This window comes from Punica granatum, chromosome 1 (genome assembly GCF_007655135.1).
Source record: "Punica granatum isolate Tunisia-2019 chromosome 1, ASM765513v2, whole genome shotgun sequence".
In the NCBI taxonomy this organism is placed as follows: Eukaryota; Viridiplantae; Streptophyta; class Magnoliopsida; order Myrtales; family Lythraceae; genus Punica; species Punica granatum.
The window spans coordinates 10,675,020-10,699,277 of record NC_045127.1 but is presented as its reverse complement, the minus strand read 5'-3'; the positions used below and the strand labels follow the sequence as shown (position 1 = coordinate 10,699,277).

The window sequence follows — 24,258 nt, the reverse complement described above, 5'->3', positions numbered from 1 at the left end:
GAGATCCACTAGTTCCCAAGTGTGATTTCGCAGAATTGAATCAATTTCACTTTTGATTGCCTCATTCCAGAGAGGTCCCTCAGAGGAATTCACTGCTTCAACATAACTTTGTGGTTCCTTTGCTAACAAATATGTCAGAAAATCATTCCCGAATGATTTTTCAATTCTAGCTCTTTTGCTGCGTCTAGGTTCAATCTCTTGATCTGAACCCTGCCTTTCATGATCTACGTCATGAAGTCCATCATTCATAGTATGTGAGGTTCGTTTCGATGAACTCGATGCCTCATTCAATTTACATGGAAATACATCTTCAAAGAACGATGCATTTCTTGATTCCATTATCGTGTTCTTGTGTATATCGGGAATCTTAGATTCATGCACAAGAAATCGATAAGTACTACTGTTATGTGCATAGCCAATAAAGATGCAGTCCACTGTCTTAGGACCGATCTTTACTTTCTTTGGTGCCGGAACGACTACTTTTGCCAAACACCCCCACACTCGCAAGTGATCGTAGGATGGTCTCCTACCTCTGAATAATTCATAAGGTGTCTTTTTCCTTTTCTTTCGAGGCACCTTATTTAAGAGGTAATTGCTTGACAATATTGCTTCACCCTACATATTTTGAGGTAATCCTGAACTTAATATCATCGCATTCATCATGTCTTTCAATGTGCGATTTTTGCGTTCAGCAACACCATTCGATTGAGGTGAATAGGGTGCAGTCACTTCGTGTATAATTCCGTATTGTGCACATAATTCCCCGAAAGGCGTTACGTATTCGCCTCCTCTGTCACTCCTCAATCTCTTGATTTTCTTGTTGAGTTGATTCTCAACTTCATTTTTATAGAGAACAAATTTCTCTATGGCCTCATCTTTGCTTTTTAACAAATATACATAACAGTATTTTGTACTATCATCGATAAAGGTAATAAAATAATTATTACCACCTCTTGTTGTTGCGAACTTTAAATCGCATACATCACTATGAATTAGATCAAGTGGCTCGGTGTTCCTTTCAATCGTTTGAAAGGGTGACCTTATCAATTTTGCCTCAACACAAATTTCACATTTGTGCTGTGAATCAATTTGGAATGTAGGTATGTGATTCGAGTTAATTAATCTACGCAAAGTATTATAATTAACATGACCTAGTCTTCCATGCCACAAATCAGGAGACTCAATCAAATACGCAGAAGAACCAGAATTCTTATTGATTATAGTCATTACATTGAGCTTAAAAAGCCCATCACACACATATCCCTTTCCTACGTACATTCCAGACTTGGACAAAATAACTTTGTCTGACTCAAAAACCATCCTGAACCCATGCTTGTTCAGCAATGACCCGGAGACTAAATTCTTCCGAATCTCAGGTACGTACAATACATTGTTCAGAGTCAACTCTTTTCCTGAAGTCATCTTTAAGACCACCTTGCCTTGACCTTCAACAGCAGAATGAGCAGAGTTTCCCATATAGATCCTCTCCCCAGTGACCGGTTCGAGCATAGAGAACAGGTCTCTGTTTGAGCACACATGTCTGGTGGCACCGGTATCAAGCCACCATTCCTTTGGGTTGGACCCAATGAGGTTCACCTCTGAAACCATAGTAGATAGGTTGATGTCTGCCACATCTCGAGCCATTTCATTGACCACGTTTGCTTCATGGTCCTTTTTCCTTTTTGGGAGCCTGCAGTCAGCAGATCTGTGACCTTTCTTATCACAGTTGAAGCATTTTCCCTGAAACTTGGGCTTGAAGACTCCTACATTCGTACCCAGCTTCTTCTTGCCTTTTTTGTTCTTAGAGCTTTGTCATTGCTCCATGACATTTACCTTAGCAGCAGGGAGGATGAGATCGTTTCCGGAGTTTTTATTGTCTTCTTCAATTCGAAGCTTGACAACAAGATCTTCCATTGTCATCTCCTTTGGGTTATGCTTCAGATAATTCTTGAAATCCTTCCAACCAGGAGGCAGCTTCTCAATGACAACAGCCACTTGGAAGGATTCACTTAGAGCCATCCCCTCAGCCTGAATCTCATGCAAGAGCACTTGAAATTCCTGCACTTGACTCATTACGGTCCTTGAATCCACCATTTTAAAATCGAGGAATCGTCTGACGAGAAATTTCTTCGCACCGGCATCCTCTGATTTATATTTACGGTCCAAGGATTCCCATAGTTCCTTTGCCGTCTTAAACCCCTGATAGACACTATACAGGGAATCATGAAGACTATTCATGATAATTCCGGCAAAGATAGTCGGAGTGCTTCCAAGCGTTAACCGCACTCAGAGCCTGCACATCTGACTCCCCCATAGATAGGGTTGGAGCATTTTCAGTCAAGAATCTTGCAAGGTTCAGAGTTGTGAGGTAGAATAGCATCTTTTGCTGCCACCTCTTGAAGTTCAACCCATTGAACTTCTCGGGCTTCTCGACATGGTTCACAGGGACCATCGAGGGAGCAGCCATGTTTTGGCTAACCAAATGGTTAGGCAAGATAGGAGCATGGCCGGAGCCAGTAGTCTGGCTTCCGTTGGTCGTAGCTCTATCGTTCCCCAACGCCATTCGAATCGTTCAAATAACAAAATATGTTTCAAGATTGTAATAAAAAACTTAATTAGCCGTAATAAGTCACAAAATTGAACGATAATTCAAATAGCTATTCGGACAAATAGAATACTATCAAATTAACTAAATTTCATTAGTGTAAGAACTTGGAAATTCAAACCGAAACAAAGGCGAAACCGAAAGATACGAGAGATAGTCGAGTCCTGTGTTAGACACAAACCCCTTGAAACAGAATTGTCCCCTCCAGGGTGCTTGAGGTTACGTGGACAATCGTTTCCCAGGATAAAACGGCAACAAGCGAAGCAGCAGCACAAACAGCAACGCTTCAGCGAACTCGAAGAGAAGCATGAACACTTTTAAGGTCGAATTTTCTTCTATTTTTCAATCGGCTACAGGAAACAATGGAAGGCATGAGGCTTTTTCTCTTGTTCTATTTCCTTTTTGCCGTGTGCCCCTTTTATAGACTATGGGATCCATACTTCCATGACTCTTCCTATTCTCCTTTTATGGGGAATAACTCACATATATTCAATATATATGTTAATGGTATTTGATTATTCATGAATATAATCCATTCATTTCTTGTAACCGCCAAGAAAATCAAGAGTCATTAGCTCGTGAGCAATTTCCTCATTCACTCATTAGCCATAATTTCCAACAAAAACTGCCCCTTTTCACTTGGTTCGTTATGGCATGAGGATCTCGACCTCACTTTCCTTGATGATCTTGAAGTCATTGAGCTCGGCAGCCACCGACGACATTGTCCCTTTCAACAGAGTCGGGCCGTGGGTCTCCTCCTGCACTGACTATTTCTCCCCTTTCTGTTGCAACTACCGGAGAGAAGAGACAGAGAGGAGCAGAGGGTGCGAGACGGGAGGGACGGCCATGGAGTTTCAGAGCTTGAGAGATGAGCATTCACAAACCGAAACGGTGGGGGGTTTTATATGAGAGACAATCTTGAAATTTTGGTAATTGGCTGTTCCAAAACCAAAACCCTACCGATGAGAGAGAGAGTGTGTGTGTGGGCAAAATTTCCTATTTTTGGTGCAATTTTCAGAACTTGTCGGAATATTTCATAAGAGCTCAATTCGATTCTTTGATGGTCACCGGACACACCGAACAAAAGCTCCTCTCTCCTCTCTCCTCTCTCTCCTCCCTCCGTCGTCGTCGTCTCTCTCTCTCTCTCTCTAATGAGGTGAGAGAGAAGCAACCAGAGAGAGAGAGAAGGAGGGGAGGAAGAAGGAGATGGAGGTTTCGGTTGAAGATGGAGATTGGATGAGGTGGGGGTGAAATTCCCATTTTGCCGAGGTCCAAATGGGAGGAGTCGGGGGTTATTTGCGTCATTTCATACGTTGGGCAAGTGGCATAGATACATAAATCCCACATCAGATTTTGGTCGTCTACGTGAGTGTTGTTAGTTTGCCACGTAGGATAAAATCGTCAAAACTTGACAATTTGTTAGATGTGATAATGCAAGTTAAATTGATAAGTGTCATTTAAAAAAATTTGTGTTAAATTTGAGAAAAAAATATGAAGTTAGTAATTTTCTAGACCTTAGTCCATTTTTTACTCTCTCGCTTGGAATGGCCATTGCGCCAGTTTGGTCAGGTGGAGTAAAAAAAAAATAGTTTTTTGGTTTTTGGTAGGTGGAGTCAAAAAAGATTTGCAGTGGAAGAAAGAAGAATTCATTAACAATTTAAGGAAGAACAAGGAGAGAGAGAAGAAAATGTTCTGTGAGGGGAGAGGAGAAGATTTTTGGCCTTTGGTTTTTTTTAACTATTCGGAAAAGGCATTATCTTGATCCTTTATCTTATATTATTTTTCTATTTTAATCCTATTTTTACTATTTTTTTATATATATTCTATACTTTTCGCTACTTTTCTATTGTCATCCTTCCATTACTTACTCTGTTAATATTGCTAATATGGAACCCGATTGGATGCCTAGATCAAACATTGTTATACATGAATGTCTCATCCTCATTAAATAGAAGGAAAATAGGAAAAGAAAAAATAAAAAAAAACATAAAATATAAGTCAAGTTGAAAATAACTCCAATAGCATGACCGTCATCTTCTCATGAGGTAGGGTGCAGCGAACACCACAATCAAGATATTGCTTTTGGTTGCTGGAACAACTGGGCTCCTCATTTTTTCCTTGATTGGCTTTTCTTTTGGTCATTCATCGAGTCCTTCCGAGTTAAAGCTCGCAATCAAAGGACTTTCGGGCAAGTAAACAGCCCAAACCCTAATTCATCAAACTCGTGAAATTGAACCTCGCAATGAAAGGATTTCAAGCAATCGAACAAACTCAAACCCTAATTTCATCAAACTCACACTATTGATCAAACGAGCCTATGTGAAGATAGACGAGATTGGTGGAAAGGGAAAAATGGTGTTCGGTGAAGGTTGAACTCACGTCGAGCCTGCTGTGGCTAAGACAACAATTCGAAACTTGATTTGGGTCGTCATCTATTGTTGACTTGTGCTCCTCTACGAAGGTCTGTTGTCGAAATTTTTTTTTTTTGGTCAAGCAACTTAAGAAGATGGGTAGATGGGGCAATGATTTCGATTGGCTTATTTATTTTTTTTATTTCTTTCGTTTTAATGAATTTTATTTTCATGATTTTCGCTTTAAATTAAAAATAGAAATCCGTGTTAGGATGTCTGACGTGGCATCCGGTCGGATTTCATGTCAGCAATATTAATGGCGTAAATAACGGAAGAATGACCATAGAAAAGTAGTAAAAGGTAATAGACGAAAATAGAAAAATTAATATAAATAAGTAAAATAAAAAAGTGGTGCAAGGTAGACCGAAGTAATATTTTTTCTGTGATTATTCCTTGTTTAACGAATCTTCAACCTGCCACCTCCTCCTCCATGAAAGCTACTCTCTCTCTTTCTCTCTCTGCTCTGTATATGAATTACATGAACGAACTTTATAGCAGCCACCAAATCTCCCAACCTTAAAGCTCAGGTTTGTTGTACTGTACTGTGTTGATGTGTTCCCTCTCCAAAGCTTTGGCCTTTTCGGCTGTTTGTGCTTATTTAGCAGCTGGGTCATCTTCTTTCCCTCTGCCCAGCTCCTCTGTGCTTGCTTTGTCTGGTTAGGGAGGAAGAAACAATCGAGGGCATTTCGTATTTGTTGGGTTTGAGCTGTGCCGTTTGGTTGATTCTGCTGGTCGGCGTGTTTTGTTTGGGTCCGGAGAAAATGATAAGAAGGTGGGTGAGAGAGCCCTGAGGGGCCCGGTGAGTTATGGGGTGCGTCCTCGGGAGGGAGAGAGGGGCATCGCCACCGCCGGAGCCCGCGGAGGGGGCCGGTGGAGAGGCAGAGGAGGCTAGGGTTAGAGTTCCGAAGGTGGAAGCCGCGAATGGAGGAGGCGAAGATGTGGGTGGCGGGCCGCCCGGCGGGGGGAAGCAGAGGCGAGGCCGCACCTCGAGGCCGTCGGACCCGCGACGGAGCAACCCTCCGAAAAACCTCCACGGAGAGCAGGTGGCGGCCGGGTGGCCGTCTTGGCTCTCCGCGGTCGCTGGGGAAGCCATCAATGGGTGGACCCCCCGAAGAGCTGATACTTTCGAGAAGCTTGATAAGGTAAGTTTTTGTTTCTTTGTTTGCTGGCAATCTTCTTTTTGTTACTTTAAGGTGGCTGTCCTTCAGAATTGGTAGTTCTTCTTGCATTTGAATTGTTTTTGTTGCTTAAATTTTGAACATTTCACGTCTTATTAATCGCAGACGGAATCGATATCTTTGGGATGAGCAGATTAGATAGTAACATAAAGCATATAAAAATTGACCCGAACTGCTGAATCTATGAATGGACATCTTTGAAATTGCATTTTTGCATGATATCAAGGTTAAGGTCTTAAGGGCTAACGAAAAAGAAGGTTAAGGTCTTAAGTGGCCGATTGCTTATGATCACAAGAAAAACTATTCAGTTTGTAATCTTTGTTCACCATGTACCAAAGTATTGTCTTTGACTGGGCTACTCATTGATGTGCGTTTGGAATTTGATTAATCAGATTGGCCAAGGTACGTACAGTAACGTGTATAAAGCTAGGGACACTCTAACGGGAAATATTGTCGCTTTGAAGAAAGTTCGGTTTGATAATTTGGAACCTGAGAGCGTAAGGTTTATGGCCAGGGAGATCTTGATCTCGCGGAACTTGGACCATCCCAACATTGTTAAGTTGCAAGGTCTCGCAACTTCAAGGATGTCTTGTAGTCTGTACCTCGTGTTTGAGTACATGGAGCATGATTTGGCAGGTCTCGCAGCGAGCCCCGAGGTCAATTTCACTGAACCACAGGTAAGACCGGAATAGAGTACTCCCTCATTCAGCCCAAGTTAATTAGCGTTTATTTCTCTCTTTACATACGTCCTTCGCTGAAGGACATTGAGAATGGTCTTCTTATTGTTAAAGCATAACTTTGTATATTCAGTTATTTTAAATTAATTAGCCCTCTAAACTCGCGCATCATTATTGTCTTTGAAGGTAAAATGTTACATGCACCAGCTATTATCAGGACTAGAACACTGCCACAATCGCCATGTCCTGCATCGAGATATTAAAGGGTCAAATCTCCTTATCGACAATGATGGAATTCTCAAGATTGCTGATTTTGGACTGGCTTACATCTTCGACCCAAATCGCAAACAACCAATGACTAGCAGGGTTGTAACCCTGTGGTATCGGCCCCCAGAACTTCTCCTTGGGGCTACAGACTATGGAGTCGGTGTTGACCTGTGGAGTGCAGGTTGCATTCTAGCTGAGTTGTTGGCTGGAAAGCCAATTATGCCTGGTCGGACGGAGGTCAGTTACATTTTAGAGAAAAATTATTGAAGGCTAGAAACTTTCCTGTGATTATAAAACTTACTTTCATAACTGAGAGTTACCAAATCATTTTCTGTTGCCTTTAGGTGGAGCAACTGCACAAGATTTTTAAGCTGTGCGGTTCTCCTTCAGAAGAATATTGGAAAAAGTCGAAGTTGCCTCATGCCACTATATTTAAGCCCCAACAACCATACAAGCGGTGCATTGCAGAGACATTTAAGGACTTCCCTGCCTCATCTCTGCCACTGATCGAGACCCTTCTTGCAATTGATCCTGCTGAACGTAGAACTGCCACTGCTGCGTTACAGAGTGATGTGAGCTCTACCAATTTTGTTTTCTGCAACTGCTCTATAAAAGCCTCTCCGTTGATACCATTATTTGCTCTCTGAACCCTTGCAACATATGAAAACTCTCGAGTTCTATTATTTCTTTTCTCTTCTTGAAAATTAGAGACATGACAAAAGAATGTCTTTACCGTGTTTTGCAGACTTTTGTAATTCACCATGTCTATAAAGTGTAAGCGGATGTTACCTTCATGTATTATCCTCATTCTTCCAAAGGGGAAGTCAGGAAGTTAAAAAAATTCCCGAACCAAAATGAGATTTCATCGATGGACAAGCAATGTGCTGCCTTTTTTTTTTTTCCTTCCCCCCAAAACAGCTTGCAGAATATGCTCTTCTCATCATAATCGTGTTGTTTTTATTATTTCGCAGTTTTTCACAACGAAGCCCTATGCTTGCGACCCGTCTAGCCTTCCAAAGTATCCACCCAGCAAGGAAATGGATGCTAAGCTTCGAGATGAAGAAGCTAGGAGGTTGGTCCCCTTTTCGGTTGGTCTTTTTAGTTATGCATACTTTTTGAGTTCTGTGGACCTAGGTATTAGAGTATGCCAAAGATTGACTAGGTTGGTGAAGCCATTTCACTGGCTTCATGAGAGTTTTCATTTAAAAAGTATAAGAAATTTGACAAACTTGATGAGGGTTTCCATCACCATGAATTTTATTTATTTTTTTTTGGAAAAGTCGCCGTGAATTTACTTGTAAGTTGTCATGATATCGTGATCTGACTTCTTATAAATGTGAAGGAACTTTTGATGTATGCCTTGTTTTCTGTTACCGAGATTGCAATACCTCTCCTTAATTTGACCTGCAATGTTTTCATGCTTTAGACTGAAAGCTGCAGGCAAAGCTAATGCTGATGGCATGAAGAAAACGAGGGCGCGAGATCGAGGCCCGAGGGCTATACCTGCTCCAGAGGCCAACGCTGAGCTTCGAGCCAATCTCGATGTATGCAATAATCCATCCTCTATTATCATCATCCTGCTCCTCCTTTGATAACATATTTTGCTTCGGGTGTTAGACTTGGCGATATGAATTAGGCTGGGAGCTCTTTTGCTTCAAGAAAATTACGAAAATATATTCATTTTCCATATTCTCATTGAAAAATAGATCAAACATAGAAAAGATATGTTGCATACTTCAAAAAACTTATTGGCCAACACGTCAGATAAATGCAAAAGTTTCCCCATTTTAGATATGGAAAATGGGAAAATGGTTTCTAGAACCAAATAAATCTGCATCTGCCATTCTGATGTTTATCGAGAAGCATATTGTGGTTCATGATCTCTTTAATCATTAGGAGAATTTCAATCTTTTCCTCGAACCAGCTGTTTCATATTTCCTTTGGTTTTTATATTACAGCAGAAGAGGCGCCTCATAACCCGCGCGAATGCAAAGAGCAAAAGCGAGAAGTTTCCACCTCCTCACCAAGACGGAGGAAACATTGCCTCTCGGCACTTCCCATTACGTGGTCCCAATCTTTGACCCCCCAGACGTGCCTTTTAGTTCGACTAATTTCTCACATCCAAAATCTTCCATCCATACCTCGTCCAGTCCTCTGACGAGTGCTGCAGGCGCAGGCCCTCCCAAGAGGAAGAAGCAGTTGAAGAAGGAAACTTTAAGAGATCAGTCTTCTTCTCGGAAGCCATGTTGATACAGAATTGGCTTCTTTACTAGGTTCCATGTCTTCGGTATCATCCCGGTAAAACGAGTGGATTCGCGCGAAGGGTAAAAATGTTGTAGTGCATTTAACTTATTTCGATATTATATCATATTACAATCATTTTTTTCCTTGTGTATATTTTTACTAGATATTAATAAGTTTGTTTATGGAGGTACGAAAGTTTTGTAGACATGAATTTGTAGGACTTGATGATCAGTAAAGATGAGGTTACAGCAGTCACATTCACAATTAATTTCAAGAATATAATTTTAGATATAAAATTTTGTCGAAATATTAGAATTAAAATCATGATTTTAAAATCAATGGCTGACAATAGACCTATTCGGGCCCGTTTAAGTAAATGATAGATTGTCCAAAGTTCGATAAAGTACGACATAACTAAGATATGATGACGCTATGATAATAGTATCTGCCACATACGACTTACCTAAAATATGATGGTACTGTCTATCCTATGTTTGGCATGCAGTGGACTAATAGATTTCATAGGAGATGGTAAATCGAACATTTGAACCTGAGAAAGAGGGCTGCCTGGTTTAACTAATCTTAGCTTTCGGTGCAATCCAAATCGGTGGTGGCATGTGGCTCTGGGATGGATCTATCAGGTTAAGCCGCTCGATGTGCTCATCTTCGAGGCTGAACACGCCAATGTCAATTGCTCCAAGGGGCTGATATGGCGGTGGGTCGTCCAGGTAATCGTCCATGAAGTAAACCGAGTTGGGCTTGCAGCCTGGGTATTCTGACGCCGAGACCGACATTGAGTGGCAGTGCCCTAGAAAGAGAGCTTCATCAGCAAGCATCGTCAAACGCTTTGAATGGCAATGGCCTAGACCGTGCTCGTCCTCCGTCACGGGAATAAGCTTGTAAACATGGAAGCTCGATGTGAGTGGCTGTTTATCCGAGTCGAACTTGTACTCATTGCCTCCGATCTCAAATACACCACCAGCAAAGCCACTCAGATAATCATTCATGAACCTCCTGACGAGCAAAAGATGGCCTGAAAGAGATTCCGCTAGGTAGGACTTATCAGGATCACCCCTAAGAGTCAGATCGGCGATAGTACGCGCTAGAGCCGACGAGTCCTTTGGGTGGTTGTCCCCCCTGTGGAACTCGAAGGAGAGCACCAAGCCACGCCCGTTAGTCGCATAGAGTCTGCCCCTGTAGTAGATAATGTCCTGAAACTGCCCATCTTCCTCCGGAGTGCCAATATTGAGCCACACTTCGTCTCCCGATCGGAAGAATAAGATGCTCCCGGTTAACTCGTTCAGGACTGCGACCTCATAGGTGTCCGGGGCCATGGATGGGTCTGCAGAGAGGACCACTTTAGCAAACTCATACTCATGGTTGTAGTACGAGTCACCGATTTCTTCCTTGGTCGGTGGCCTAATGACTCGAGGGAGGCGGATGGTCTCCCCGAACGAGGGGTTGAAGAGAATCAGCTCGAGGGTCTCCTCGGCAAAGATCAACCATCCAAACGACGACCCGCAGCACCTCATGTTATAAGGCACGTGCCAACGGGACCCAAGGACCCTGCCCCGAGCTACATCGTACAGGGCGCGGTGCGTCTCGCTGTTGTCTGCCGTGGGCATCAGCAGCAGAGGAAGCTGTCTCCGGGTGGCATCCCCAAGCCGTTCGTTGCTCTGATGGCGAGCGACTGTGAGCCAGTTCTTGCATACAGAGGCGAACCGGACATAGTCATGGACGCTTGGAAGCTTTTGAAGGACCGAGCCGAGGAGTCCCTCGGGTAGCAAGGTCCAGTCCACGGAGCGCTCCGGCGGGTCCGACATAGTCAAATGGAACGCACCTTAGAGCACAAGGAAAAGAAACTGAGAGACTATAAGAAATTTCCAGAGTTGAAGCAGAGCTATCTATCATACGAGTTTGAACTTCTTGCAGACTGCAAACAGCTACATTTATTTGTCCCACATGATTAAGAAACCATAAACGTCAAACGTGATCGACAGTCTCCGAACAACATTAAACGAAAACATTAACCCCGAAAAAGGAAAATAAGAAACAACTTCAAGGTGACATTAAAATCATAAACTTTGAAATGTTGTTCATGTTCTCTTCTGTCAAGAACCAAACAGAGTCAATAGCACATTTGATTTCACTCATCCTCGAGATTTCAACCGGCAGAAGAAAAGAAACCCGTAACAGGATTCCATTTTTCAGCAACAAATTCTCAAAATAACCGAACAGAGGGAGAGGGAGAGAGAGAGAGAGAGAGAGAGAGAGACCTGTGGTGTGAAGAACTGTGAGATGAGTGAGTCAGTGAGTGAGCGAGCGAGTGAGAGTGAATGAGAATCAGCTGCTTGATGAAGAGGAAAGGGGAGGGGAGATGTGAGCTTCCTCCTCAACCTTTTTCTTATAGACTGAGGAAACGGAAAAATTCAATGGTCCAATTAACAACAGTAATCGTATGATATGATATAATCAAATTTTAAATAAATTACCAAAATGTCCAAGTAAAAAATTTAATTCATGAACAATTTACTGTGAATCTAAACTGATCAATCTCAAATAATTTACTTGGAATATACGTAATTTATTCAGAACATATCTAATTTACTTAGTATTGGGTATTTTACTACATTAAGATAATGCATTGCGATTGTAACTTTCGGAGTGCTGTTCTCCTATGTGCAAGTGGTTGGTGGACGATATCCGATCTCTCATTGCCCGTGAATGGGAGGTTTCGGTACATCATGTACTGCGGGAATGGAACTGCTGTGTGGATTGGCTAGCTTGTCGAGCCACATCACTCCCTTATGGTATTCATGTTTTATCTTATGTTCCTAATGGCTTAGGCAATTTGTTATTAGGCGATATTTTGGGACTTACTACTCCTCATTTCCATTCTTCTTAACTTCTTGTAGGGCATAATACCGTCAACTTACCCAAAAAAAACATGCATCTGTTTTGTATGTAAATTTGTTCATCTGTTTTGGTGGATTATTATTCTCTTTTTTCTCGGTCAAAGACAGACTCCTGAATTTAATAAAAAAATGGGAAATAAATTGAAATAAGAGGGCATTTAAATCTATAATCAAGAATGAATTTTCAAAATTTCCTTACCAGTTTCGGTAAATTTCCTTGTTCTTGCTCTGTCAATTTGTTGAACATCAACTTCACTGACAGCGGGTCGTTTTCTAAAGAGATGGGAAACTTACAAAAGCACGTCCCTAGCAACACCCTACAATTACAAGGGCAAGCAATTTGGACAAATTTTTACGTAAATTCTCTTTTAATTATGACTCTGTGCTGATAACCCGACCACGATGATCTTGCAAGCCACTGCTCGATGTTATTCATGAGCTTATTGTTTGCACGAACACAAGAATATTATATGTGCCGTCAACATATAAACCGTATAATATCCCTATCCAATTATACACCATATATTTCTTACCCGTGCTGATTATCCGACCCCATAATCTTGTGACCGATTGACCGATTCCTTTCATGAGCTTATTGTTTCTGGAAACACAAGAAAATTATGCCGTCAAGATATGAAATTCATATCCCTATCCTATTGCAGAAAAAGACCGGTCGACAGTTGTAAATATAGACAACATTAAGATGTGACATGACGAAACAACGAGATCGATTTGCTAGATGAAAATTTTCAATGTTCATTCCCTGTATGACCAGTCGACAGTGGGATATCTATATGTATGTATATGCATATTATTTTCTGGTCAAAGTCGACAGTTGTGTGTCGTATGATGTCTCCTTCCGGGAGTCTAAAAATTGGACCTGCCGATTTGCATACTGCTGCAAGCAAAGGAGCAAAGACTGCCCAAAGATGGCAGCCCAAATTGACAAATGACAACGAAATATAATGGACTTTGTTGGAACCCTTTTAATTAATTAATGGAGATAAGAACGAATATGATCAAAAGAAATGCACGAGTAAGAGCGAGCGGAAATTCATTGCAGTGGTACTCACTTCTCGATCAAACTGGCCATAAGAGGTTTAACCACAATACAAATCAATCTTTTCTGTCCATTACATTCCGATTACATTGTAACCTGGAAATACACTTTACGTCTGATCGAGTCGTATCGAAATGATAGACTTCTTGGGTTGCACAGATCATGTACGGCCCTTGAATTATCTAGTCATTACCTGAATGGAATGCTCGTGACGACTAGCGGAACGGGTATTAAATTAACAAGACCAGGAATGCTCGAACCCGGTTGGTCCCAAAGTACTTGAAGAATGGAAGACTGTGGTGGACCAACTTCCTGAAATAGTCATACTATACGTGTGAGTATCTGTTTAGTGAATGAAGTAAGAATGATCAAACGCTCAAAAAGTGTCAATGGTCATAGAGAGGAAGAAAAAGGGAACCAAAAAAAAAAGTTTCATCACGAAGAAGGCATACTAAACATATGAGTACAATCCCTATCACGATCTCCGTGCTGGCAGGAAACACCTAGCCAGACGGTTCATTCTGCAGGCAAATATGGTGAACAAACAATATATATACGTGTACTGAGCCGTTGAAACTTCATCAATATATGTTACTCTAACATCATTCGTGATTTAAAGAGCCTTTAGATTAAAGAAAGAATCTGAAACAGTCAGAGAAACCGAATTATCATCTAGCAATCTTATACATTGGATCATGTAGTTGATTGAACCAATGACAATTAAGTAAGAGGAGGAGTTGGAAAATTCTACGAAAGAAATGAAACTCGGCCCCCATTTTGATTTTATAGGTAGTGTGGTTCTTTAATCTTTATAGTCTCCCTATTCCGTCTTACATTGACTTAAATTAAAAATATTATGCTAATTTATAGAAGAGTTGGTTAACTCGAATCTGCTCACAAAGGACAAGATCAATTTTTTTTTTGTCACAATGCTGCTTAATTTTCCTTTTTTTATATAAAAAAAATCATTAAAGATTCTCAAGCTACTAATATTTTTTTTCTTTTTATTTTGATCCCAATCCTTTCTGATTGTTCTTATTTAGCAAATCAAATTTGAAGAGTGATTATATCTTTTATAATAAAAAATTAACTAAACAATTAATACAGGTATGACCTGGTGTTGACAAGTTGCATGCATTCACTAAGTAAATAAATAGAGTAAATTGGCAAATTTATCTTGGAGAGATGGATTTTGTCTCAAATACACCTCGACCCATTATTTACATCAACTTGACCCTCAACAGTTAACATTTATATCATCCTAACCCTTTCGTCACCCTTCCATTAAAAAATGGACGGAACACATTAAAAAGGTAAAATTTGCCTTTTTACCTTTTTATCACGATCCCGCAATTCTGGCTCACGATCTTTGGTCCTAACAATTAGTAGAATGTATATATGAGAAGTTAAAAGTGAAATTTTGACTTGAATATCTCATAGATATATTAATTCATCTTTGCAAATCTCACGAAGATAATGGCCCAATCAAATATTGGTGCTAACCACCAAGGTCTGTTGGTTTAGTGATTAAGACTCGGGTCAGTTGTCCTGACGTCCTAAATTTGGGTCGATTTCTATGCAACAACAGTTCTTCCAAGGCAAGACACCTGCACGTCGTCAAGAAATCGTGTTAGAACTAGAAGGCTCCAACTCCAACTTAGGAAAATTCATATATAAGCTTAAGCTGACCCATAATGACCTTTAAAGCCTTAAGTGGTGGTTAAAAATTAATTAATTAATAAAAGAAGATTGGTGCAAAGAATAATGGGCTAATGAGCCCACTTTCTCTGAAAAGTCGGCCCAGTTTAAGTAGAGGGCCTCATTCCCAAAAGTCGGAAACCTTTTGTTGCTGGACCGGTCTGTTTCATGGCCGGTTCACCGTCGTGCTCGAGTCGTCGGGTCGGTTTGAGGGGCCTTCTTCCTCTTCTCTCTCCCTGGGGAAACCGATAGAAGATCCTCAAATATCCATCCCCCTGCCCCCAGAAACCCTCGCATAGACTGCCGGCGTCACTCCGGCTCGTAGTGGCGGTGCCCGATCATGTCGTCCTCCGCCGAGGAACCGTCTGGTAACTGGCCGGAGCTGCCGCGGGACCTCACGGCAGCCATTCTGCTGAGGCTCGGTGCAATCGAGATCCTGAACACCGCTCAGCGGGTGTGCACCCAGTGGCGGAGCATCTGCAAGGAGCCTTCCATGTGGAGAACCATCGACATGCCCAATGGAGGCGATCTCTGGGACACGGGAGAGGATTTGGACGTCATGTGCAGGCACGCCGTCGATCGCAGCTGCGGCGGCTTGGTTGATATCCGTATCGAGAATTTCTGCACCGATGAACTCCTGAACTATATCACTGCTAGGTCGTTGCTCCGTCTCTCTCTCTCCCCCCCATCTGGAATTTCGTCCACCTATACAGGAGTATATTCATTTGATGCTTTCGGTGATCATGAGGTTGTGGTTTTGCGATAGATAACTGTAGATGAACTAGCCATTGGCGAGAAATAATCAGTTGATGAAAATCTGAAGGACCACCGTTGGTGGCTGATCTTAAAGCCTAAGCTTGTTAGATAAAGGAATGGTTTTTGATTTAGAGCTTAGCAATTATATATCGATAAACTATCGTTCATCTTTGAGGAATGCATTAGGTTTCTTCTTTTCTTGTACCAGTTTGGATTGATACTTTGGTTTCGAAGCAGCCCTGGAATGGACAAACAGTTGAACATGCTTTGATTCGGACGAATTAGGGTCTTATTGTCAGTTGCATCGGTTGATCTTCTTTGTGAGCCGATGTACCTTATCTGGGACATGGTTTAGTTTGAAGACCATGCATTTGCATTGATTTTCATGATATTGACAGTAATGCCATCAATTTCTGAGATGTTTTTCTCAAGGCACTGATCTTTGATAGTCGCATGTTTCTGCATTTCAGTCCGAAATGGTAAAATCCTGTTAAAGCTCTTTGGCTGCTAACTCTTGTTGCAGATCCTTGGCAGATGATTTGCGTTGCTATTGATCGAAAGCTGCAGCAACTATCGAGGGCTTGATACTCATAGAACTGATTTTCAAAAAATGGTGCTCTATTCGGTGTGTGACTTGTATGAATGTCTGAGCAGTCTCTCTTCTTTGATTTGTAAATTTACTGATTCCCGTAAAACCTTGCTGATTACCAAACCACTAGAAAAGGGAAAAAAAAATTAAAAAAAATTATGTATTGCCCTTTTGTTTCTCAATGTGGTTCTATCATCTCTACAGCTGCACTCAAATCAAACGCCTTCGGCTAGTACGCTGCTACTATGTTTCAGATGAAGGATTGTCTGAAGCTGCTGCAAAACTCCCAATGCTGGAGGACCTGGAACTCTCATACTGTTCGTTCTCTGAGGAAGCTCTTGAAGCTGTGGGATGCCACTGCCGTCGCCTTAAGTCCCTGAAACTTAACAGCCAAGGTTTCCGGTACCCACACATTGAAGTAGACGAGGGAGCACAGGCTGTAGCGAAGACCATGCCCGAGCTTCGGCAACTCCAGCTCTTTGGAAACAAGCTGACTAACGTGGGCCTGAAGGCGATTCTCGATGGCTGCCCCCACCTTGAGTTCCTCGACCTGCGCCAGTGTTTTAACATCAACCTCAGTGGCAAGTTGGGGAAGCAATGTGCTGAGCGGATCAAGGATTTAAGGCAGCCCTTGGACTCAACCCATGATTATGAATACGGCGCGGAGCTTGAGGAAGATCTTTCTATTGACGAAGAATACCCCTCTGGCATTTCAGATATTGAAGTGGTGTCGGACTATGACTATGACAATTATTTCTCTGGATGCGAGTATGATGACAGTTACTCAAGCTGCGAGGATTTTGACTATGATTGACATCTTACCGTAGGGCCTGGGAGGAAGAGGCCATGGTGCTGCCTCCTTTTGCTTCTATCGTTTCTTAATCTGCTAGGACAACTTCCCCTTTTGTGTGTTTGTCCATAGGCTGTTTTTTGGCGTAGTGAGTGGCTACTTCGTACCTTTGATGCAATGAGATCATGTATGTAGGGTCTTCAATGTTGTGCCTTGTAAAATTGGAGTATTGTGCAAAAGAGTGTTCTTTGAGATCTTATCCGCTAATCTCTTTGGAAGTATAAGAGCTGGAACACTTTTTTCCACTTCGATGATCCCTTCTGGATCCCTCTTGCTCGCGTGATGGCATCGAGATGACCGTTGTAACAACTTATGAGATTTAGCTGGCCAAAGCATGTTTTTAGATGTAAACCCTGGTATTCGAAAGTTCAATTGAGTCCCGGCTAATCTAGTCAAGTTGGGTCGATCCATTGAGGGGTAAAGTTCTTTCAACATGAATTTTCTGCATTCACAATGATTCAAACTCAAGATCTTGCTTAAGCGAAATAAATGTCGAACAGCGATCTTGATTAAGCGAAATAAACGTCGAACAGCTTGAACGAACTCATATAGATACATTTTTGCTTTTTGGATCTTTATTGATGTCTAATTTTTCATATTTCTCCAAGAGGTCTCACATCCTTATCGTATTCCCCAAATTGGTGTCTTCTTGACCTGTGCTTCCTTATGTTTAGATGGATCTCGACGTTTCAACTACTTACCCAAATATTCTCTTTTATTCTACCAATTAATGCAGCTACCATGCAATTTTCTACACCTTTCTCCACTATGTTTTCACAACAATATTTATAAAAGCACAGTGGATGCTTCTTTATTATCCAAATAGACACACGCATGTACACTTGTTGACCCATATGCATATTTGCAGAATTTTCATAATTGAGATGCATGATAATCAAATCATCATCACACAAAGGATAGAAATCACAAAAATTATCATAAGTTTTAGCTAATGGATGCATGCAATATTTCAAAGAAATTTTATGAAATTATTTTGCTTTTGTTCTTCCCAAATGTCGAGTTGATTTTCAAAAATCGGGATTGACGCTCTGATTTCTGTCAAAAGTATCCAATGATGTCCTTATTTTAATAGTTCATTCACTAAATAGAAATAAGAACAAGTTCCTTGATTTTCAAGAAGAATTAATATGGTAAATAAAATTCTAAGGTACCCTACAACATCTCCAACTGCTCTAATAGCATATATCAAGTCAAACTCAGGGTTCATGAATTAAATGTATGCATGAAATCACAGACAACTATACAAATGCCTTCACGAAAAAAACTCTTGAGTCTTGAAGTGAACTAATCAAAAGTTCGAGGGTCAGAACTCAATTGAGTTAGCGTGACCCGCTGTCATGCTAATAAAACCGCTATATACAATATATAATAGTTGGAATTTTTTACCAAGTTCTGCTTTTGCGTTTAAGTTGAAATTCGAATATTCTCATCGCTAGACCCTTCGCTTACCTCCACTTTCCATTATTGAAGCATTTTGCAATTATATATTAAAAAAGTTATTTAATAAGTTTTACTTTTTTTTTTAATTACTCATTGATACCAAGCAAATACATAAGAGAAAGAGAGTTCATTCTTAATTCAAGGTCATTCCAACTTTTCGTTTTACTTTTGACTTTCTTTTATGTAATCAAGTAAGTGGGAATAATAATCGAGAGATTTGAGGAATAGTTGTGAAGTTGTGATTGATTTCTTAAATGACGAACAAAATTGATTTGGTTAGCCTAGTTCTGCAAGCTTTTAACTGCAAAACACTATTCCTCAAATCTTCCGATTAGAGCTTATTCATAAGATTTGGCCTCAACTTAGTCTCGTTATCACTTTAAATACTAGAAGCCGAGTGAGCGGATTAGTCCGAGTGGAGAGAAAAAAAAAAGGATTGAAGTTAAAAATCTTTTCGGGAGATATCCATTTTCCTGGAGAAACAGATAAGATATTCCAACATAGTGGCATCTTGATACCACCAGAAACATGAAAAACAAATTCTAAGGAATCAAAAAAAAATTCAGTGAAATTTAAAGATAAAAGAAGGAAAAAAAAAACTTATCACGTTGATCTTATTGCTATTGCCTAAGAGAGAAAAATAACTGAGGCCCAAACTTAGGAATGATCTATAACAGGCTCAACCTGAGAGATGAATAAAGGGTAATCGGAATAGACCGCGAGGGGCATGGTAGACAGTAAAGAGGCCTCTCGATCTTTGGGGTTCAATTACTATCATGAGATTCCAAAAAAAACAATTAAATGTAAGCATTAAAAGTTAAAATTAAAAAGCTTGCCCCAATATTTAAAGTAAGAACTTCAACATTTCATACATACATTTTATTAATCTTTAAAGTCTAATGAAAATAATGACTTAATCAATATACATTCCTCTTTGACTGTCAATGTCAGATCACATTTAATTATTTTAAATTTATTTATTTTTTTTGAATTTCACGTTTTCTTATATTTATCTTTATTTCTTATTCTTTCTTTTTTAATTCAGAATTTTGGTGAATTTCTTTTATTTTTTAACTTTTACATGCATTTTCTACTGAATTTCTTTTATTTTAAAAAAAATTATAACTATTTTATTTTATGATTTTTATTTTTATTTTTAAAATTTTGTCTATTAGTTTAGATAAACTTTCTTTTTCGTAATTTTTCATTTTTGTCTATAATGTCTTTTTGTGTTTTGAAATTACCATACGAGTTCATCATTAAGATGGCAATGGTGCGCGATAAAATTACTACGAAAACCATAATCGCAACATGGTAATCGCTCACTATATTCGCACCATAGCCGTGGTGGTTTTGAAAAATCACAACCATATTCACGCCATCGAAAAATCGCAATTATCCACATCGTTCGGCCAAATTAAACAAAATAAATATATATATATATAAAGTATAATAAATTAAAAAAATAAATTATTTATAATTTATAATAAAAATTATTCAGAATATATTATATCTCCATAATAATTTTGATAGTTTTTATTAAATGGGATAAAAAAATCAATTTGGTTTGAGAATGGACTTTGGTCAATGGATTAGAAAAGGGGCCTAAATATTAGAATGGACATATAGAAGTTGCGGTCCGGTTTTTATATCCACCATTTTTTTGTTGAAACTGTATTTGTATTGCACCGCCACAGTTTTTCAAATTACCATAGTTATTTAGTGCGTTTATACATAGAATGGATACCACAGTTTTTTTTTCTTTCTTTCTTTTAGTGAATTGTTCCAAATTGTTAAGAGTTGGGTTCGAGATCATTTTTGGGTTCTTCTTTTGTTGGATTGAGGAGTATCGACTTCATCTTTTTATGTTATTGGTGAAACTTGAGTGATGAAAACATTTCACGAGCAATGTCAATTTAGTTGGTATCTTTATTTCTGAAACTGGTATGGTTAAATATATGTATTGTTATTATTGCATTTCAAGTCTTTGTGTAATGATTAAAGGGGTGTTTGGATTATAAGTTAAAGTTTTTTAACTTTAACTCAATATACTGCACAACAAAAATACACATTTCTCAAGTCAAAAATTTTAACTTTAACTTTAACTAAACGCACTACACAACAAAAATGCACGTTTCTCAAGTCAAATTTATAATCTCATCTCATTTGTCATTTTCCACAATCAAAATCAAAATCAAAATCAAAATCAAAATCAAAGTTACTTTAACTCTAAAACCAAATGCACCAGAGAGTCCATTAATGGTAAACGATAAGTTTCCAGTGAATACCTGTTAACTTAGCGGGAAGAGTTTAGGAATTTTTCAGATATATATCATTAATGGGTTCATGAAGGGTTAGGAGACCGGCGCTTTCGGAAGAGTGTGGGTTTGAGAAGAATCCAGCCGTTCCAAATTTTGATCGTCCTCCTGGCAATGGCAGTTGTTCTTCTAAAGTGTTCCTGCATGCAGTTGTAGAGGGTCTCATTCCCAACTGTCGGAAAACGTTTGATGCTGGACCGGTCTGTTTCATGGACGGTTCACCGTCGAGCTCGAACCGTCGGCCCGGTTCGGCAGCCTTCTTCCTCTTCTGTCAGCTTGTGGAAACTGACGGCATGGACTGTCGCATTTCCATCTCCCTGCTTCACCGACGCCCTCCACAGAAACCCTCACATAGACCGCCGGCGTGACTCCGGCTCGTCGCGGCGGTTCCCGACCATGTCGTCCTCCGCCGAGGAACCGTCTTGCAACTGGCTGGAGCTGCCGCGGGACATCACGGCGGCGATTCTGCAGAGGATTGGGGTAGTCGAGATCCTGAGCAACGCGCAGTGTGTGTGCACCCAGTGGTGGAGCATCTGCAGGGAGCCTTCCATGTGGAGAACCATCTACATGGGCAGTGAAGCCTATCCCTGGGAGCGGGAGCACCACAGGCATTTGGAAAGTATGTGCAGGCAGGCGGTCGATCGCAGCTGCGGCGGGTTGGTCGATATCAGTATTTTGTATTTCGGCACCGATGAACTCCTCACCCATATCGCTGCTAGGTCATTGCTCCCTCTCTCTCTGTGTAATTCCGTCGACTTGTCAAGTAGTATTTTTAATCTGCTCGCTATGATTGATATAAAGAACCACGGAGCTTTGATTTGATTCTTTCGGTGATCATGAGGTTGTGTGATTTCGTGATAGATAATGAGGTAGCCATTGGCGAGCAATAATCGGTTGATAAGAATTTGAAGTGCCACCATTGCCATTGGCGATTGATCTTAAAAGTCTAAGCAATGTCTCACATAAAAGAATGGTTTTTGATTCAGGGCTTTGCTATTATGTGCCAATAACCTATCGTTCATTCTTCGGGCATGCATTAGGTTTATTCTTTTCTTGATCCAGTTTGCATTGGTACTGTATGGATAGATACTTGTACCAATGCTTTGATTTTAGCCGAATCGAGGTCTCATTGTCAGTTGCACCTTAACCGGGGCTTGGTTTACTGTTGATAAGTGGCCTAGACCTTGCATTTGCATGGATATTCATGATGTTGAATGTAATGCAATTGATGTGCCGACGGCGCTGTACCGCCTTGATCGATTCGAGGTATGTTGAAAAATTATCCACTATTTGACGATGGTTTTTGATAAGTCACAATCTCTTTGCAGCTGCACACAAATCAAACGCCTTTGCCTAGTGTCCTGCATCGGTTTTTCAAAAGGAACAATCTCTGAAATTGCTTCAAAACTCTCAATGCTGGAGGACCTGGAGCTCTCTTACTGCTCGTTATTGGAGGAAACTCTTGAAGCTGTGGGACGCCACTGCCCTCACCTTAAGTCCCTGAAATATAACTGTCACGGTTACTACAACGGTTACTGCTTCCGCATCCCCTACATTGGAGAAGACAAGGGAGCACACGCTATAGCAAAGACCATGCCCGAGCTTCGGCAGCTCCAACTTGTTGGAAACATCCTGACTAACGTGGGCCTGGAGGCAATTCTCAATGGCTGCCCCCACCTTGAGTTCCTCGACCTGCGCCAGTGTTTAAGCCTCAACCTCGATGGCAAGTTGGGGAAGCGATGTGCTGAGCGGATCAAGGATTTAAGGCGGCCCTTGGACTCAACCCATGACTATGAACAACGCGCGGAGCTGGAGGACGATTATTCCTCTGATGAAGACACTTCTCTGCAGACGAGCATGACTATGGTTTCGACCATGGCAGTTACTTGAGCTATGAGGATTTTTACTATGCTTAGCATTTCACCGGAGGGGTTGGCGAGGAAGAGACCATGGGTGCTGCCTCATTTTGGTTCTGTCCTTTCGAGTCTGCTAGAACAACTCCCCCTTTTTGTGTTTTTGTCGATAGGCTGTTTTCGGCGTTGTTATTGGCTGCGTCGTACCTTGAATGTATGGGGTCTTCAATATTGTGTCTTGTTCCGCAAGAGAGGGTACTAAGGAATCATATCCGTGGTGGTTTTGAAAAATCACAACGATATTCACGCCATCGAAAAACCGCGATTACCCGCATTGTTCGGTCAAATTAAACAAAATAAATATATATAAAGTATAATAAATTAAACTAAGAAATAATAATTAATTTCTTATAAAAATTATTCAGAATATATTATATCTCCATAGTAATTTTGATATTTTACTAAATGGGATAAAAAATCAAGTGGATTTGAGACTGGACTTCGGCCAATGGATTAGTGAAGGGGCTTAAATATTAAAATGGATATATAGAAGTTGCGGTCCGGTTTTTCCATCCACCATTTTTTTTTGTTGAAACTGTATTTGTATTGCACCGCCACAGCTTTTCAAATTACCATAGTTATTTAGTGCGTTTATACATAGGGATGTTCATGGGTTTCTATTAAGGAGTTTTGACCCTTCCCAAAACTCTAATTGGGCGTCAAGAGTTCTACCGTTGTATCATGGTAATGGTTTTGGGATTTTTTTACCAAAATTCTATAGGGTCTGGAAAGGGTATGGTATTTTGCCTCAAAATGCGTCCCACCCGTAAAAGGTATAAAGTTAAGGAAGTGATCGTAGTCATTTGTTAGATTTACAAAATACTCTAATTCTAATTCAATTAGGACATAGGCATCTTCTCTTCTCCCGCTTTAGTTTTTTTTTTTTTTAGGGAATTGTTCCAAATTATTGAGAGTTGGGTTCGAATCATTTTTGGGTTCTTATTTTGTTGGATAGAGTAGAGGAGTACCGACTTCATTTTTATTTTTTTTTTGTCTTTGGTGAAACTTGAGTGATGAAACCCTTTCATGAGCAATGCTAATTTAGATGGTATCTTTATTTTCTGAAACTGGTATGGTTAAATATATGTATTGTTATTATTGCATTTCTAAGTCTTTTTATAATGATTAAGAGTCTATTGATGGTAAAAGATAGGTCACTAGTGAATACCCGTTAACTTAGCGGGAAGAGTTTAGGAATTTTTTCTGATATACATCATTAAAGGGTTCATGAAGGGTTCGGAGACCGGCACTTTTGAAAGAGTTTGGGTTTGGGAAAAATCCACCGTTCCAAACCCTGCCTATGAACATCCCTAGCT

At 40.4% G+C, this 24,258-nt stretch overlaps 3 protein-coding genes and 1 pseudogene across 3 annotated transcripts; 3 read left to right on the top strand and 1 right to left on the bottom strand.

Annotated features, from left to right (window-relative positions):
• Nucleotides 1-5,405: 5,405 nt before the first annotated feature.
• LOC116214559 lies at nucleotides 5,406-9,633 on the top strand (annotated as a pseudogene).
• Nucleotides 9,634-9,749: 116 nt separating this feature from the next.
• Nucleotides 9,750-11,793, bottom strand: LOC116214568 (F-box protein At4g35733-like). The gene is made up of 2 exons (XM_031549957.1): nucleotides 11,659-11,793; nucleotides 9,750-11,222 (listed from the first exon to the last, which is right to left on the bottom strand). The coding sequence occupies exon 2, from the start codon at nucleotides 11,203-11,205 to the stop codon at nucleotides 9,955-9,957; it is 1,251 nt and encodes a 416-aa protein (XP_031405817.1). The 5' UTR covers nucleotides 11,206-11,222; nucleotides 11,659-11,793; the 3' UTR covers nucleotides 9,750-9,954.
• A 3,490-nt stretch (nucleotides 11,794-15,283) lies between these two features.
• LOC116192074 (F-box protein SKIP19-like) lies at nucleotides 15,284-17,495 on the top strand. The gene is made up of 2 exons (XM_031520495.1): nucleotides 15,284-15,712; nucleotides 16,605-17,495. The coding sequence occupies exons 1-2, from the start codon at nucleotides 15,396-15,398 to the stop codon at nucleotides 17,212-17,214; spliced, it is 927 nt and encodes a 308-aa protein (XP_031376355.1). The 5' UTR covers nucleotides 15,284-15,395; the 3' UTR covers nucleotides 17,215-17,495.
• A 3,699-nt stretch (nucleotides 17,496-21,194) lies between these two features.
• LOC116214373 (putative F-box/LRR-repeat protein 23) lies at nucleotides 21,195-23,173 on the top strand. Its single transcript, XM_031549792.1, has 2 exons — nucleotides 21,195-21,748; nucleotides 22,358-23,173. The coding sequence occupies exons 1-2, from the start codon at nucleotides 21,219-21,221 to the stop codon at nucleotides 22,917-22,919; spliced, it is 1,092 nt and encodes a 363-aa protein (XP_031405652.1). The 5' UTR covers nucleotides 21,195-21,218; the 3' UTR covers nucleotides 22,920-23,173.
• Nucleotides 23,174-24,258: the final 1,085 nt, after the last annotated feature.